This window comes from Mastomys coucha, unplaced genomic scaffold, assembly GCF_008632895.1.
Source record: "Mastomys coucha isolate ucsf_1 unplaced genomic scaffold, UCSF_Mcou_1 pScaffold20, whole genome shotgun sequence".
Classification (NCBI taxonomy): domain Eukaryota; kingdom Metazoa; phylum Chordata; class Mammalia; order Rodentia; family Muridae; genus Mastomys; species Mastomys coucha.
In genome coordinates, this window is record NW_022196903.1 from 22,418,689 (window position 1) to 22,437,275 (window position 18,587).

General features: G+C 35.1%; 1 protein-coding gene across 11 annotated transcripts in view; it reads right to left on the reverse strand.

The window, feature by feature from the left end:
• The window catches only part of Grm8 (glutamate metabotropic receptor 8), an 804,058-nt gene that overhangs the window by 134,120 nt on the left and 651,351 nt on the right, over positions 1-18,587 (reverse strand). For all 11 annotated transcript variants that reach the window (XM_031381309.1, XM_031381308.1, XM_031381310.1 and 8 more), the window contains one exon: positions 9,819-9,955. In XM_031381309.1, the coding sequence (XP_031237169.1) occupies positions 9,819-9,955 (137 nt within the window). The remainder of the gene's footprint in view (positions 1-9,818; positions 9,956-18,587) is intronic.

An 18,587-nucleotide genomic window follows, 5' to 3' on the forward strand; every position in this document is an offset into this window, starting at 1 on the left:
GCCCTGCCTGTGAAAGAGGCAGCCTGGAGACATAACTGCCCATGTAGGGAGACATTCATTTCCCAGCATTAAGCTGTTTACCATGCACAAGGAAAAGGACAACAGGTGCCTGTGGGCATAATGTCTTGATGTTACAAGCCAAATGCAAGAAATTTTAGATTGCATGGTGGGAATTCCAAAATCTTATTTTTCCTTTTTATGAGAAGAAAAATAAGTTGTGTTCACCTTTATTGCTCATTCATAGCCTGTTTTTCTCTCGGCCAGGGCATCCCTGAAGTGCCTTGTGAACCCAGATCTAAACTATCTTTTTATCTTAATAGAAAAGTGCTTTTTGAATAAATTAGCATTTCACGAGTCTCAGTAATCTTATTTACTTGTTGTTCTTCAAATGCAGTTTGTTCAATAGAATAAATCACTGTGAATCTATCTCCAGCCCAGCCCTATTTTTACAGCAGATTATAAAAATCTGAGACTTCAAATCTAAGCTTCAAATCATCTTAATAAATTTTACGTATTTTTTACTCCAATGAAAGCCAACACAGTTACTATAGCATTGCCTGCTTACATTTCAGGTTTAGTTTCCACAAATGATAACGAATCTTCTTTAAATACCTGAACTGAAAATGAGACCTATGGCCTCACACTGTGATCAGACACAGCACTTCTGTCTAGATCCATGGCTAGGCCTTGGGCTTACCAGATTACATAAACAAACAGAAAATGCATTCCAGCAACATTCCCAGTATCTGAAATGTCTATTGAAAATTAAAGATTTGAAATAAATCTTAGTGAATACAAATTCTTAATTTCATAAACATGGCAATTAAAGCACAATATGTTGCTTTAATAGTCACAAATCCAGCTGAGGGTTAGTCTGTTAACTCCTAATTTAAGTTGTCTACAACATTATAAAAGTCACCAGTGTCTGTTCAAGGTGACAACTTGCCTCTAAATTAAACAAAATCTGTCTATGACAATTTTCAGAAGTTTTGTTTAATCCTTTAGTGTGGAACACATTTATAAAGTGTTGCATATGATATCTGTAAGTTCACTTAGAGGCATGGGTTGGTAATCTTAGCAAGATGGGTGAGAGACCCGTAGATGACCTACCTTCTTGCTCCATCCCTCTATAAACATTGACAACCTTAAGAAAAATTGTCACACTAGACTTTGATGCAGTCAACAGGCATAATAACTTCATCCGTTAATGTTTTATGCTCTTGCCAGCCAGTGACCTTTATCTACAGTTGGGGACTACATATTTTATTTGTACATCATACTTCTAAGTTCTTACTTGTAATTCTCTTGTACATTGTAGATTTCAAATAACACTGAAGAGTCCTTTGAGCTTTGAAAAGTACCATAGGATATAAGACTCCACATACATTTCAGTAACTCTACCACACAAAATGATTTCTCTCAGCCATTCTTCTACTGTAGAGTGTCATTTTATGTTTATAACCTTATTTTAACCTTACTTATTCTATACATCTTGTTGAAATTGAACTTACTATACTCTTCCCCCAAGGTTATAATCAGGATTGAAAAACATTTCTTATCTTTACTACTTGATTGTTCCCTTAAAAGTCTAGAAGAAATATCTTCATTTATCCTTCCTTAGTGATGGTGTAGAAAGAAATTTTCTCCTTTACCATTCTATTCTTCATATGTTCCTTTTTTTTGCCTTTTCCATTTTCATTATTTAGCTTTGTTTATCATTTTCTATGTTATTGTCATTATTGTTCAAGGAATTCAACATTCCCTATTGACTTAAGGAATTCAATAGGCCCTTGTGACTTAAGGAATTTAATAAACCTTAATGAAGCTCCCCGTTTATATAACAAATGATACTTTAATTATCCACTTTTATATGATGAGCTACTAAATTCCTTTAATGTTATCAAATTATTGTAGGAATCTCCCTCAAACCAGTTCCAAAGAATGAATTTAGCTTCTATCCTCACAATTATATTTAAACAAGGTTGATAAGGAATAGTGCTATATAGTTAGGTATTGCCCCTGAAATAGAACATTCTCCCTTGAGTGGATGATCTGGACTCTTAGAAATCTAGAAGCTCATGTATGTAAGAGGTCCAAGATGTTCAGGAAGGAATAGACCTTACAGGACCCATCAGCAAACCTACACAAGTGAGCAGTTGCTAGGGAACAGGGACCTCTCTATGGAGTGGTCTGCAAGTTAGACATCAAGTTCCAGGGATATAGCTTTTGTCAATCATGACCCACTTTGGTGGGCTTTTCAGTGACAAAGCTGTCCTTGTGCTCTTTTAACTATTCATCTATTCATCATTTTCAATGATAGCCAATAAATGTATTGGTTTGCCAAGTTAAATTTAGCTAGAATTCTTTCTTTTTTCTGTCATCAGTACCCCATCTGTATTGAATAGGCAGGAACGTCTCTCTCCCAAAAAACACACAATATACTGCTTTTAAAATAATAACACAGTTCATCAATTTACTATACTGAGGAAGTTGGAAGAAATTTACCAAATATCTTTAATTTTTATTTCTTGTGTCTTCATTTGCTTATTGTCCAAGGATAGTTATTGCTGATAAAAATTAATCTCCTTAATTTTTATCTTTCTGGGAGTTGTTCAAACAAGTAAATGAGGCAAGTCAGAGAGAATATAACAAATAATTACACAAAATAAGGCAAAACATTCTTAATTAAAGACTTACCTAATTCAGAAAAAAACTTTTTCTCTAGTCAACATAAATTTTGCTGCCAAAATGTCCTCTTAAATCTAAAGCTAGAAATGTCTAGAAAAATTCATTACATCCTATATCATGCCTAAACCTATTCTCATAGTACTAGAGACACTATAGAATTTAGTTTCCAGTTGTCTTCATTCATTTGTACAGTGTTCTTCCATCAGATTGGCTGCTATTTCAGCAGCTGAGGGTCTCTCAGCGTGTAAAAGAAACTATTATTTTCTACCCTCTGTGATTGTCTGTGCAAGACAATCATTCTGTGCAAAACAATGAGTAGTGTTCTTATTGAATCACCACTCTTCCCTTGACCATCATGAAATCCTTATGGGGGAGCTGTAGGACTGCCATTCTATGGGTCTGAGCTACCTCTAAACTACTCCTTAAGGATAAATATAGGAAGTTACTTAGAGACTTCAAGTCCCCCTAGATTGCAGAAATTTATACAAAAGCTATGTACAGAAAAATGACAGTAGTAATGGTAAAAATAATGTCTGCATAATTTTATCTGGGCTCCATAAATATAGTCCCTTTGTTTCTGAGTTGGACATTGAAATTCCAAGCTTTTATTTGGTTTGGTTATGAAGATATTGTAACTAAGTGCTCTATTCCATAGTTTGTCCTTGGCTTCATGAACAACATGTGACTCAACTCTTCCTATAGTGAGCACCTACATTACCTACTTACATCAAAATGAATATGCCAGAGCCTGCCCAATTTTACTATCATTTGAAAAGAGCAGAATTTCAATATTTTCCTTTAACTCATCCCATGAAAACTTACTAGAGCTCACAGTCTGCTTATCATTAATAATATAAAACTGAGTAGAATAAATGTCTTTTAATATGTTAAAGTCTGAAAACAAAGCAGTAAAAGGATATCAGGCTGCCAGGTCAAAATATCCAAAGTCAACTTCCTTGATGTAACTTCACTAAAATAATACCAGTCAGCTAGATAATAGCAAGAGAGTTCTCCAATTTCCCAGTCTCTCAACCTACCTACCTTGAACATTTCCTTGTAAATGTTGTTTCTGTGGTTAATGAAAATGTGTGTGTAAAACCAACAATAATAAAGAAAATTGTGAATACATTAGTGTTCCTCAAAGAGGCTTGTATTTTTCTTCTTTGCCTAAAGATAATTCCTGTAGCAGAGATGGCACTATGGACTGAATCTGAGCTGCCTCTAAACTACTCCAGCACCTACTGATGTAATGTTACATTTGAGTGATTTTATTCCAGAATGAATGAATGACTGTGTGGATAGGGAATAGAGAGTGACTGAGTAGATTTTATTCTAAATATTTTCTTTTTTTAATTAGATATTTTATTTATTTATATTTCAAATGTTATTTCCTTTCCTGATTTCCTCCCACTAACCCCCTATTCATTTTCCCTCCTCCTGCTTCTATGAAAGTGTGCCCCCACCCACCTACCCACTCCTGCCTCCCTGCCCTCGCATCCCCTACACTGGGGCACTGAGCCTTCATGGGCTAATATTTTCTTAAAACTTCTAGGCATAAAATATATTTTAAGAGATATTTTGAATTTCATGTATGTGACAAAATTTTATATGGTACTTCTAGTTCCATGTATTCACAGAAGTTTCTGAATTTTGCATGATTTTTATCTTATCTAATCCTGGATAATTATACTTTCACTGTTGTTTCTTTGATATATGGTGGATCTTAATATACTGCAAATCTTTTGATATCTAGAAATACACATTATTCATAACATACCACTCAATGGATAGCCATTTTGTCTGGCAGAAAGTAGTTACTGAATAAATTTTCTTTCTTTTTTTCTATTCACTTTACATCCTGATCACTGCCCCCTCTTCCAGTTCCCCCTTTGACATTCCCTGCTCCCCATCACCTTCTCATCTGAGAGTGTGGAGGGCCCCTTCCTGGGTATCTTCTTAGAACCAAATGTTCATTGGTTATTCCTCACATCCAACCTTCTTGTAAGTTGGATTCCATTCATGCTTGTAGGAAAGCAAGTGCTATATACAATCTAAAGTTATTATGTAAGTATATTCAGAAAATACTTAGTGAACAACAACTATGTTGGGCCTGGCAAGAGTTATAGTTAAGAATTTAACATGCCAACATATGATTTTATCAATGATTTTTAGCTCATAAAGAGTTGTATAAGAACATAAAGTAGTTTATATAAGAATGTCATGGCTGCCATTAATGTTTGTAGGAAAGGAAGTGCTATATATAATTATCTCATGTTTGCAAACTTTGTCATAGGGACATGTACATAGTAATATAAGAATGTATTTTCAGGTGCATAGTACATTTCACACAGAAAAACAGAAAAAAGGAAAATGTATGACTAATAAGAAACAAAGCCATTGAGTCTTCCTTCAAATACTTCCAGCTCCATTCAGTTCATCACTATTGCAAGTCTACATTAATATGCTTCATTGCATCAGCTTTCAACTATATTAAACTAATGAATTTAATGATTTCGCTTAAACCTGCTGACATTTATCTAGAAAAACAAACCCTTGAGGCAGAGTTATATATGCAATTAAAATACCTGTTATAAGGGCTACAAAACAGGCTGTAATAAACTGATTTAATGGAGTTCATTGTCACTAGAAATTTTCTTAAGTTTCTGCTTATGAAACAATTTGAATGACTGAAGTTATATTATTTCTATGTAAAATATACTTTGATCTTAATGAATAGATATAAGTTACCAGGGTATATCAACTTCATTTTATAACCAATCGCCTCTCAGAATATCAAGGGATGTGGCAAAAATTACAGTCTTCATATACTATTTCTACCTAATTTCATGTTGAAGAACCCATCATAAGTTCTTGTGAGTTATATTGACAAAACAAAATCATTATCCTGTATATTTAGATCTCAATATGTATGTAAAAATTTATCTCAACAACTCCATGAAATACACATGATAGTTTACATGCAGATTATAAATGAGTTATAGGAGGTAAAATGATATCCTGGAGGTGAGAATTCAAGCATCTTTGATTCTCCAAACATCTATTTTTACAGTGATATGACAATACATATAATGTCATAGACGCTTTTCTTCCACCTAACCACAGGCTCAGCATTCAGAACTTCATCAGACTTTACTTCTCTGGAGAAGTTTCCACTAAACAATTAAGTCAGGCTCAGAGACACCTTTTTCTCTGCAGTCCCTCCCAATGGATCCTGTGTTATGAATAATCCTGATTGAGTCATTATTGAGATACAGCCATCTGCTACTATTTTTAGGCATTTCATGTTCTATGCATATATTTTATATTTATATTCATTTAGTTGAATAAAATGACAAGAAGAACAAAGCAGGCAAAAGCATGTGTCATTCTTACAACATTTTGGTTTTAAAAAAAAGCTGGCTCTGGTTGGAAGCATCAACTACTGAGCCCTGGGTTATTATCAGCCCTTCCAGTAACTTCACTGCTGTTTCTCCCTGTGGACTCAAAGCAGCATATGGCTGTTTCTCTTGCAGCTCAGACTCCCCTGTTTAGCCCAAACCTCTAGGTTACAATCTGTTTTGTAATCTCTATAAGGATCGCTCATCTCTTGAGACACACATCCCTATCAAAATAGAGACCTAATTGTGCAATTTCCCTCCTGGTAGACAAATACACATTTCATCTGCAGACCGGGATTACTGGGTAGAAAGTCTATATCCAAATAAGCAAATTACCCTGACAGCTTAGTGAAAAACACAGATTCATTCTATTCAAAGGAAAAAGAAACAGTGTTTTTTTGGTTTTTGGGTTTTTTTTCCCCCAACAGTAAGAATGATGCTTTTGAGGATCTGGTATATATCCCACATTCTCCAAGGTAAAGAAGAATGTTTCACTCACTTCAAAAGTCCATTCACTTCACTACCTGTATTCAGAAAATGTTTGCTGCACTCAAAAATGCCTAGCCATCTACTGGGTGTGCAGAAAATCTCCCTTCGGTGGAGTTCAGCCAGAGAAAAACAAAACAAAACTGGTTCTTTGAAAGCAAATAAATACAGTCCAATAAATGGATGATAAATGCTTAACATTGAAAGTGTGAAACCGGTTGTGAACCTGGTTCATAGAATAAGAAATGGCAGATGTGGAAAATGACGCACACACACACACACACACACACACACACACACACACACACACACACACACACATACCACCTACCATAGTATTCTCTAACAGTGATTCTACAGTGGTCAGGGCAGGTATGCTTCTCCTACAAGTCTGCCATTCCAAACAATATGGGGGTGCTTTCATCAGGACACCTGTGCCTTTCACTAGCTTTTCAGGTCTGAGTCTATTTCTGCCCTCATAGGATGTGAGTGCCTTAAAGGCACAGACCCCATATCCACTTCTAAAACCAACCTCTATGACCTCTTAGGAGCACAATAAGCTTACTCAGACCTTCCAATCACAGTTTGTATTCCTCCCACTAATCTGAAATTTTGTACCCTTTCATCACATAATAGGAACCATAAAAAGACAAAACAAATTAACAAAACAATAATACTGCTCTGCAAATTCCAAATTTGCTAAAAGTAATAATTTAAAGGTTTCCATTACAAAAAATTAGTATACCAGAGAGTTGATAACTTTGTTCATTAGCCTATCGTAATCACTCCATACTGTAGGCCTATGTCAAATCATTGCATTGTGTCCAATATACACCTGTGTATGTATATATGCATGTATAATGCTATCAAAAAATGAATTTTAAATTCTGTTTTGGGAAGAAAACATTTCATACTTTTAAAATAAGATTTTGAAAACCACTCAGCCACATAATTGCCAAGGTGACAGTATCTATCAAAATACTATTACAGTAAAACAAAACAAAACAAAAAAACTATGCATTTGTCTTATGTGATGTGTATGTTGTAAGTGCAGAGAAAATTTTCCAATTGGAAAAGAGTAGGAACTGATTATACCAACATTTTCAATTTAGGATTCTCTGTAAGATTTCCACATATTGTTCTTGCTTCCTCTCTTGCTTCTCTGTCCTCCTGTTCTTAACATTCTAAAGAAGACTCAAGTGTCTCTTCTAAAAGGACTTCAGTTCTCTACTTATAAAACTCTCAGAATGCCAGGGTTAGATTGGATTCTGAGACAGGGTGTAATATATGAGGCTGTGTTTATGGGCACATGTACACGAGGAAATGGACTAAATGATTTCTTACTTTATTTCATTTAATTTTTATTCTAACCATGTAAGGTTGTTGCTACCACTACTTTCACCTTGGAGTTTAAGAAACTAGGGTAAAATAAAGCTATACATTATGCAAATATCTAAAGCAGAATGCCTGTAAATCAGGAGCTTCCAAAGTACTCCACTCCTCCTTCAAACAAGGGTCTGCTCCAATTTCCTGTGGGAGTTATGTGATTTGTCGCGATAGTCTGGAGAATCCAATCCTCACTGTATATCTGTCCTCTACACCCTTATCGACTGCCTTTCCTGAGAGTGGCAGTGTCTTTTTTTTTTCACTATGTCTACCACTATTATATAGTATAAACCATCACCAGCCTGCAGGAAACGTTGTAGAAACTGCTGTGATATATTTATGAGAAATAACAAGGCTGAACATAAAACATTTATGCATCGTTAAATGGACATAAAAGAACAGCTTAAGATTCAACACTGAGTTTTAGAATATACGGATTATGCATATAAAGAAGAGATATGTGAGCTCATTTGTGTGATTATTACTTAGGACTCTTAGTACATTGTAGGAACCTTGGCACTCTTCATAGTACATGCCAATTTCAAGCAACTCGGTTTAACATGTAAAATTCTTCACCAAAACAACACGATAAGCATTTTGATGTTGACAAAAGTCAGATAAAAGTAGCTTTCCTACATAAGCCATTTTCAAATTTTTCTTGGTCATACTAAATTGGCTTCACAGAAATATGCTTCCAAAAGATGCCTGTCAAAACGATATTGATGTTCAGATTATAAATAATCTGTGGCATTTTCAAAGTTCAGTTTCAATAAATCAATTTGGGTTTGAGAACAATAGAAGAGGTTCCCAAACAAGCTAAAGTTCTAACTGGAGGTTTGGGCTTGACTTTTGCAGTAGCTAGAAGCAACGCTGCCTTTGCACGGCTGAATGAGAGCTGCTGTCGCAGCCATCAGAAATCCACTTCCAAAAAACAAACTATGGTTCTGTAATTTATTATCATCACTTCTTGGCTGTGAACGAGGGTGGCAGATACCACAAAACTATGTCACTTCACGAGACGTGTTTGAAGATACAGGAGGAGAAAAATGTATTAGAATATCAACCAATGCTTTTGAAAGGTGTCAAATGCTTTTGATGATATGGCTTTGAGAAGATGACATTCAAGAGTAAATTAATTGCACATTGTAGACATGCAACAGTGGAGAATCAGTTTCTATGTCAGAGGAAATACTTTACAGGTATTTCATGGCCCATAGAGAATGCCCTGCCTATATTAGTGATTCCTGAGGCTCTGTGTTGAGACTAAACATCCTTAAGACTTTGTAGAATGGTAGAGTATAAGAAAGTTCCATTTCTCCATCAAGCCAACAGGACACCCTACTCTATACCTAAATCAGTGTACCTTCATAGAGCTGGAACTGTTAAAATGTGAAAGAAGTCTTTTAAGGTGGGAAGAAAGATGCTTCAAGCCCACTCTCTCACCTCTAACCCTGCCCCTTACACAGTGGGGTTCCCTAGACTTCTCTTCACCTTCAAGCTCAGATTAGCTTCATAGGCTACAGTCCCTTACATTTTTGTCAGGTGACATCAGAGTATATCTTGCTTCAAAGTCTCGGGGCATTCCTTGCTTAATAGGTAGATTTTCTGGACTCACACTGATGAAAGCTTGTTTGGGTCTGTCAGAGTCGCAAAACCCAGACCAATAAATGCCAGCTCCCATAGGCACTGGGAACCCACTTCAGCTTGGCCTCTAAGTGTATGGTCCAAAGAAAATTTGGCCTCCACTGTTCTTACAGATATTGTGAGAATCTTCTGAAAATGTTCAAGTTTAGTGCTTTAAAAGGAAATATTCCCCTTTAAGAAGTAGATACAATAATGCATGTTGATAGTGATACTTGCTTTTAGATGAAGTTGATTGGTCCAGTGCCCGATGATTTTGTATTCTGTACTCTTGTTGTTTATCTGATATTGGAAGATATCGTAGCGTCCAGGAGCATCTCCATTTTCATTAAAAGTGACAGGTGTACCAGCACTGCCTATAAATATTAGGAAAACACTGTTAATAAAGTATACTAACATAGCCCATTTGGCTTATTTTTCTCTACTGAAGAAGGGGTAGATAGAAATATATATTGTGTGTGCACTAAGTGATATGGAGATTTTAATCCATTCAATGTCATTCTTAAGAGTACAATAGAAAATCAACCTATATGCATATGTTGAAACAAGAAGGACTTTATTGTAAACAATATAAAGTGAATGATGAATACTTAAGGTAAATAATATACATAGCAGCTAAATGAATAAAACTTAACAGTCTGAGTATTTATTAACAGCTGCATAGAATGTCACTTAATGGGGAAAATGTACATGTATCAAAATATGGCATCTATTGTGTAATAGGAACTACAAGCATCAACACAAAATCCACAGAACATCCCACCGAGAAGCCTAAATGTTTGACTTCATGGCAAATTCGGCTCCAATATGAAGCAGGTGCACTGTTCAGCACCACTGCTTCTGAGCAGATCACGGTAGTCTGCTCTTGGAAACCTCCACTAAGCAAGGCAGAATGAGCAGTGGAGAAGCCCAGCTCTGCTCAGACCATCAAAGTCCCATAACTCACTGTGACGAGTGTAATGGTGTCAGAACAGCAGGATGTAAGAAACCTTGTCTCTTCTAAGCTCCATTTCTCCTGGAAGCTTTTATCTTTTCTCCTGGTAACTTCTGCTCACTTTTACTTTCCCTCTTATTAACTTTTCTATAATCACAGGTGTGGGAGTCAAATGCAATGAGAATGCCAATGTTTTCCCACTCCATCACACTGAGCTATCTACACAGCCCTTCTTTTTCTCTAACAGCCCTGAGGTCTCCCTTCATCTTCATGGATTATTCTTTCTCAACTTAAAACATTCAGTTGACAGCAATCCCTTTATTTGGTGCCTATCTTCTTCCTTCAGACCCCATTTCCCCAAAGGGTATCGGATTTAATCTCTCTTCTGCAATACAGTTTTCTCTTCTTGCTGGCTCTTTCTATATTATAGTCTCCAACTTATATACAGTTAACATTTAAATAGGTAAATGTTATGTATTTTCATCCTTCGGCTTTCTTGACTTACTTCCAAAGTTTACCTTACTATTTATAAAAGAATAAAATGTAAATTATCAAGTGACATGGTTATAGAAATTAATAAATTGCCTATAAATAGAATAAGAGTTGTGGAGTTACGAGATAACTGGAGTGTGTTCTTAGGATTTAATGGATATATGTTTATTATAATCTCCCCATTCATTTGTATAACTTTCTTCATGCACATTGAAGACTGACCAATGAACACGAATAAATAGTACATGTGCTTTGTTACAAATTATTATTTTCAAGGATTTAAGCAGGAAGTGATTTTATAAGTCAATAGGGAAGAAAATCATTTTATCTAAACAACCAGAGTTGTCATTCTATTATTTTTTATCCTTTTTTAACTGTTTTATTCATTTACATTTCAAAAGATATCCCCCTCCAGGTTATACCTCCACCAACCCCACTCATCCCTTCTCCCCTCTTCTCCCTCCTCTTTGCCTCTTTGAGGGTGCCCCTCCACTTACTCACTCACTCCTGCTTAACAGCTCTAGCATCCTCCTATGCTGAGGCATCAAGCCTCAATAGAACCAAGGGCCTCCCCTCCCACAGATGTCAGATAAGGCCATCCTCTGCCACTGGAGCCATGGATCCCTCCATGAATACTCTTTGGTTGATGGTTTAGACCCTGGGAGCTCTGGGTGGTCCAGTTAGTTGATATTGTTCTTCCTATGGGGTTGAAATCCCCTTAAGTTCCTTCTGTCTATCCCCTAGCTCTTCCCCGTGGGTCCCTCTGCTCAGTCCAATGGTTGGCTATAAGTATTAGATGCTCAAAAGGTAAACTTTCTCAACTCTAACCTTTCTCAACTCTAGTGCTATCAGACTGGTTAACTGCTTTAGTATTTCCTATGAATTTCTGTGAAGTAGGAGTAATAGTATTTTTTTTCTCATAGAGATTCTATGAAACTTAAATTAGTCAATTCTTGTGAGTGCTTAGGCCTAGGCATGAGATAATTAAATATTATGATTCACACTATAATCCTTTTTTTGTAAATACCAATGTATGCTGGCAGAAAGAATGTATAAAATCCTTAAAGTTATTCCTAAATACTTAACTAGGATTCAAGTAACAGGTTTCTGCATGAAAAGGCGTATGTTATGAACATCATAATAATATCAGTTGCTGATATTTATACATCATTTTTAAAAAATTAGACTATCTTTAAATTTCACAATCTAATATTCCCACCATTGTCATCTTGTTGACCAAGTGAGTGCTTTTCTATCTTTCATACCACAATTGTTATCAAGATAGAAACTGTCACTTCTGCAATATGCAGGAGATGACCGCACACTGCCTTCTGTATGAATTCATAGCCAGCTGCTTCTGCATAGTATTTCTCCAGCTAAAAGAAAACCTGTTGGTAGTCAAGTGAATGATAGTCAATGTCACAAAAATAGTAACTTCTAATTTAGAGACTTCAATATTATTTTGATATCAACTTACACCAAAGTTGACAATGGATTAAATTCAATTCTGAAATCAGCTCGAGTTCAAACCCCCAGTTCTATCAGTTGGTTGATGCTAGTATTTGTAGTACAGTCTCAATTTCACTGTATCTCACTTTCTTATCCATAACCTAAGTTGATAGTAATCCTACACAAAAAGTTATATGACTAAATGGACCAATCTGAGTAAATACACAGTATATATCACAGAAGTATGAATTACTATCACTTTTTTCATGACAGCTTGTGAGAAAAATGATTTTCATGATATTTATCTTATTAATCCCTGTGACTTTCAATAGAATGGCAAATAAAATGAAACTCCAGTTCCCTCAGTGCCCCACATTTTGATTCACCGTTTTCTCTTTCACACACAAGTCAGTCTTCCTTCTCCCAAGTCTTCTTGATAATTTTTGGCTCAAGTCATACACTTGTAGAAACTTGATCACACAAACTGCCTAGACACCCAACCAGCTCTTCCTCTCCAACCTGGATCAACAAAATTCTTCACTTTCCTCTGCATAATTTGCTATTCACCCTACTTATGACCTTAAAGTGTGAGAGATATTTATTGAGAGTCCACTAAGTACTCAACACAGCACATTCTATCTTTCTCCCAACAGTCTCCTTGATGTAAAAGGAATATATTTGTTATCTTTGCAAGCACTATGTAAAAAGGAGGTGCAAGTTACAATAGAAAGAGTAGAATTCTGGGATAGAGTCAGGCATGGAAAGATTTACTCTAAACTCTGAGGAAATGGTCATATGAAACTGAGCAGATGTAACTAGCCACATGGCATGACTTAGACTAGTTTACATGGGATAGTTGAGTTATGAGATAGCAGAAATGAGTCAAAGTTATTGGTCTATGCATTTATTCACAGATAATTCAGTATCAGAGTCATTATTTTGGGGAACTTGGGTACTGGTGGAAAAACTCATAGTTACATTGAAACTTGTTTTCTTAATCTGAGGTCTAGTCATGGCTAATATGCATTTGAATCACTTCGACATTCTCACATAAAGAAGGAGCACCACTGAATATTGACTCAGTCCAAACAAGTTCCCTAGTTCTCTGGACTATGAAAGAAAGATAATCCTTGAATAGCCAGGAAGGATTCATACATAGATCATTCTTTTCCATGGGTTTTCCATCTGTTTAAAAACTCTGAAACTGGCCACTCTGAAAAAACAAAACTAAGTTTTATTTTGCCTAGGAAAAACTCAAATATTTATTAATCTATTATGTTTTAAAAATAGCAATGGTAAAGAAAATATAGGAACTATATTTTGATTGAGACTAGATATTTATTTATATAATATAAATTATACCGCATCCAATTTTCTCATTTTATTTCATTTTATCTGGCACTCTAGGTATTTCATACATTTTCTAATACATTACATTTTTAAAAAGGTTTTCCACCCATGTGGACCTACGAAAAAAGGAGGTGACATTTTTTACTAGTCAGGAACTGCCCTCAGGGTCTCCACATCTCCTTGACTGTTCAGTAGAAAATGTGTAGAAAATTATATTTTTATTACTCAGCATATCATGAACTTCTAATATGGTTCTGAAGGGAAATTTTTATATCAAAATGTTGTTTCCATTGAATGTTATGTAAGGAAAGATGGTTTGTTTGGGATTTAGAGACTGAAGTTTGATTTCTATATCTTCAAATTAGCTATGTGTATCTGAGCAAGTGACCTGATTTACATGTAACTCTTTCCTCATCTCAAAGATTATCATAATAATATCAGCTCCTCCAAACTACCCAAGGAATATGTGACATGACATGTATGAAAGTACTTAATATATGACAGACAAGCAACAAAACGGTGTGAGCGGAGACTGGCCTCAGCTGAGCTCTCTACTGGCCTCTGCTTCTGCTGAACTTGTTTTCCGCTGTACTGTTTCCTCATTTGGAAAAACAAAAGGAACAAACATGGGAATAATTTGAATACTTTTAAATGTAAGAAAGATAAATGTAAATCTACTTTTAATGGTCACTCAAGCTTGTTTTTTGTTTGTTTGGTTGGTTTTCTTTTTTTTTAATCTTTCCTCAGTTTTCCTTCCCATTTAGTGGCAAATGTTACTGGGTAGCAATCTCCTTATCCAAGTAGAAGAAACTAAGAATGAAATCAGTTAATTTACTAGTTTTGATACCCTTAAAGATTATTTAAATACCTGACACAAATCCAATATAAAGTAATAATACCCAACAAAAGTATAGTTATTTATGTTTTCCTTTCCTTAATCCAATTTTTGAGTATGCATCACAACCAATAAATGCAATACAAAATTCAAATTGAATTACACCACAAAATAAGTGTTCAGGAATCTGAAAACTCTCTGCAAACCTTACCTAGTCTCTGTCTTGGGAGATTTTTGCACTGGACTTAGCCTATCTATCTCTAGCTGTACTTTTGTTGTAATATCTCATGGTTTTACATCTACCTATTGGCTTCCGGATTAGGACAATTCATTCCCAATTTTCATTCTGCTTGTAACTTTCGAGCATATCATCATCCGCTATAAACATCTCCATCTGAAACTTGTGCTGTATAGAGATCGTACTTCCTAATTCAACAGCTCTGGTTGGTGGTAACCACTTTAAAAGAGCACAATCAGAAAACCCTCCTCCCTGGAGTAGCTGTTGTTCCTTCTTCCCAATCACCTTTCACAGACAAAGCCCCTCCCCTGGACTCTAGTTAAACTTGACGGAGTACCTTTCACTTGTTTCTCCCTTGGGTGTATATACAGACACCCAAGTAGTCTGACTGAGGGACCAGTGAATGCCAGATCTAGAAATAAGAACCTAAAATAGGGAAAAATATAAGCAAACCATGACTCACAACTCTCCATTAACAGACCCTATCTCCAAACTACTAATAATTTGCTGATTCTTTTCTCTTTCCACTAAGCTGTACCAGACCAAGATGTCTCTATGAACACTTGAGACAGTACTCAGTATTCATATTGAATATTCTTGTGCATTCTTGACCCTCAGCCAAAGTATACTGTCAAACTCCACGGCTTCTCTCTTTAAAAATCATTCAGTGACTTCCCATGTAACATATTAAAATGTAAAAGCCTTACGTTGGTGTTCAGAGTCCCTCATTTCTCTTGTCTAACTCAGGTTCTATATTTCTCCATCCTGGTCTTACTTATCTTCCAAAGATTATGAAGCTTGCTATTTCCCAGGAACTTTATCATCTCTCCTTTCTCCTTGTATTCATCCCTCAGATCTTTAGAAAAGCCTCTTTATTATTTATATTTGATCTCAAATAGCAGAGAAAATTCCCATCTCATAGGGTCAGTATTTTATCCCTGTAACTCACTATAACATACAGTGTTTATTTCCTTCATGAAATTTATATGTATCTAAAATACACCAGATTCTTAAATGACTTGATACACAATTGTCTATTATATGCCCAGTATTAAGAAAAACTCTCCCAGCATGATAATTACCATGTAAGTAGCACCAGACTATTGGTTAAGTGTTAAGATTCCCTGTTCCCTTAGTACATGGCAAGGTTAAAATTGCAGGAATCCCACTCAGGTGTGGCCCAATGGTTAGTTGTAGACAATCATATGTGAGGGGATCCTTAGGGTATTTGAAAATTTATCATAAACATAGTAAGTGGACATCTGAATTTATTCTTTTTTCTAGATTGTCATATGGAAATGAGATTGTAGGTAAACTGAGAGTCTTTATCTTAAAGATGGAAGAGTTTCATGAGCTGGAACTGCTTAATGAGGAAGTCTATACTATTGTCATTCCTTCAGTCTTTTACATGAGTAGAAAAAAATTTATTCTGTTTAAGTCACTATAGAATTCAGTCTACTGCTTCCAGTAGATAACCATAACTGACTGCCAAGTATAATGAGTTCACAATATTTAAAAATCAACAAATGTAATCAGATTATCAGTAGAAATGAATGTTTCACTTCATCCTACATTGTTCATTAACAACACTTTAGAATTATAAAATTGAGAATCAAAGATGTGAGTTTTAGTGTCAATTACTACAATATATAGACATATAAAGTGTATGATATGTCTATATATTATACATAATAATACATGTTATATGATGCAAAAATCATTCTCTAAAATATATTGAATAGCTATTACTGTTAATTTTTTTCTAAACGAGTACAAAGATTCTTGCATAATTGGATGATTCAATAAAAACTAAATATAAAAGTCTTAAAAATCTGTTTTAATCAAAAATGACCATTTTTCTATTCTGCTGTATGAAAAATAAGATAGAACAAGGAATATAATTAAATGTGTTTCTGATTCTCGGAGCCAAACCTCCCTGATTTTCACATTAAGAAGCTGAACTTAGAACAAGCTTCCCTCTTGTGGAAATGTCTTCATGATCCTTGGATTAAAGGTGCTTTATGATTGTAAAAATGTCATCATTGTTAATGAATAGCTCCATTTGAGAAATAGAAATGCAAACTATAATTGCATTTATAGTACTCAAATAAGCTGACTGAACTTTTAACATTAAGAAAAGACACATTATTTTGTGATACACATCTTAGGGAAGCAGATATATTAGGAGGTTTAAATGAAATCTCTTATAAGAAATGTGACCAAAGAGGTTATTAAAATATCAAATGTTTGGCTAAAGCAAATGAATGGGATAAAAAGACCATTGTAATTAAATAAGATTGTCACAAATCTTAAGAGAAATTTGGGAACAAAGAAAAGTATCCTATTGCTCCTGAACGTACTCAATACATTCTCATTTTGTATAAGAAATTTTCTCTGATTCCTATGCCACTGAACTTCCTTATGATACCTTTTGATGTACTAAATATCTAGTATCTAAGACTTTGTATATGAAAATTCATTGAAGTAATAACTGTTTCTGTTAATTCTTCCTCTGACACTGATGTTGACAACATGAGAGAGACAAACAAAGGGGGAAATGAGAAAGGAAGAAAAGAGAGAAACACAAACAACATACACTTAGAAGAGGACTTCAATCAAATAGTTCAGTGTGTGTCTTGCATCAGAAAAAGAAAATAATCCAATAAAAAAGAAAGAGTGTCTTGCTACTTAAATTTATAACTAATTTTAATGATTTATGCAGTGAATGGTTTTATTTCCACATAACAAATAATCTTAAACCCAAAATCTAAAATGCAGCAGTTCATATTTTTACTGAGACCTTTAAATTTATCATTTTCAAACACATTTAAATCCAGTTGTATTTGACATGTGAGATACAATTTCACCTTTATATAAAGACATTTCTGTTTAAGTTACTGTTCTATTACTGTAATGAATCACCATGACCAAAGCAACACTTATTAAATAAAGCATTTAATTGGGACCTTGTTTACAGTTTCAGGGGGTTTATATAAGATTATCATAGATGTAAGAAGACATTGGAGTAGTGGCTGAGAGCTTTACATTCTGAATAGCAGGCAGCAGGCAATAAAAGGGACACTGGGGCTAGCATAGGTTTTTGAAACATCAAAGCTTAGCCCCACTGACACATCTGTTCTAAGAAGGCCATCTTCCCAATCCTTCCCAGACAGCTGTACTAAGTGGGGACCAAGCATTCAAATACATGGACTTGTGCTGGAGAGATAGCTCAGATAAGAAGAGCACTGGCTGCTCTTCCAGAAGACTCAGGTTTAATTCCCAGCACCCACACAGCAGCCCACAACTCTCTGTAACTCCTATTCCAGGGAATCCAACATCTTCATACAGATATACATGTGGGCAAAACACCAATATACATAAAAAAAACTAAAAAAAAAAAAATCAAATACATGGGCTTATGGGAACCATTGTCATTCAAACAACCGCAGCTTTATAACTGAACTTTTCAATTTTTGCAGTGAATGATTTTATTCCCATCTAACATTTTAATCACAAAGTCTAAAAGTTATTACCTCAAATTTTTATTGAAACTTTTTAAATTTATAATTTCCATGTGCATTTTCCTCCAACTGTAATTGACACATAAAGTTAGATGGAGTTTTTCATTTATAATAGCCAGAACCTGGAAACAACCCAGATGTCCCTCAACAGAGGAGTGGATACAGAAAT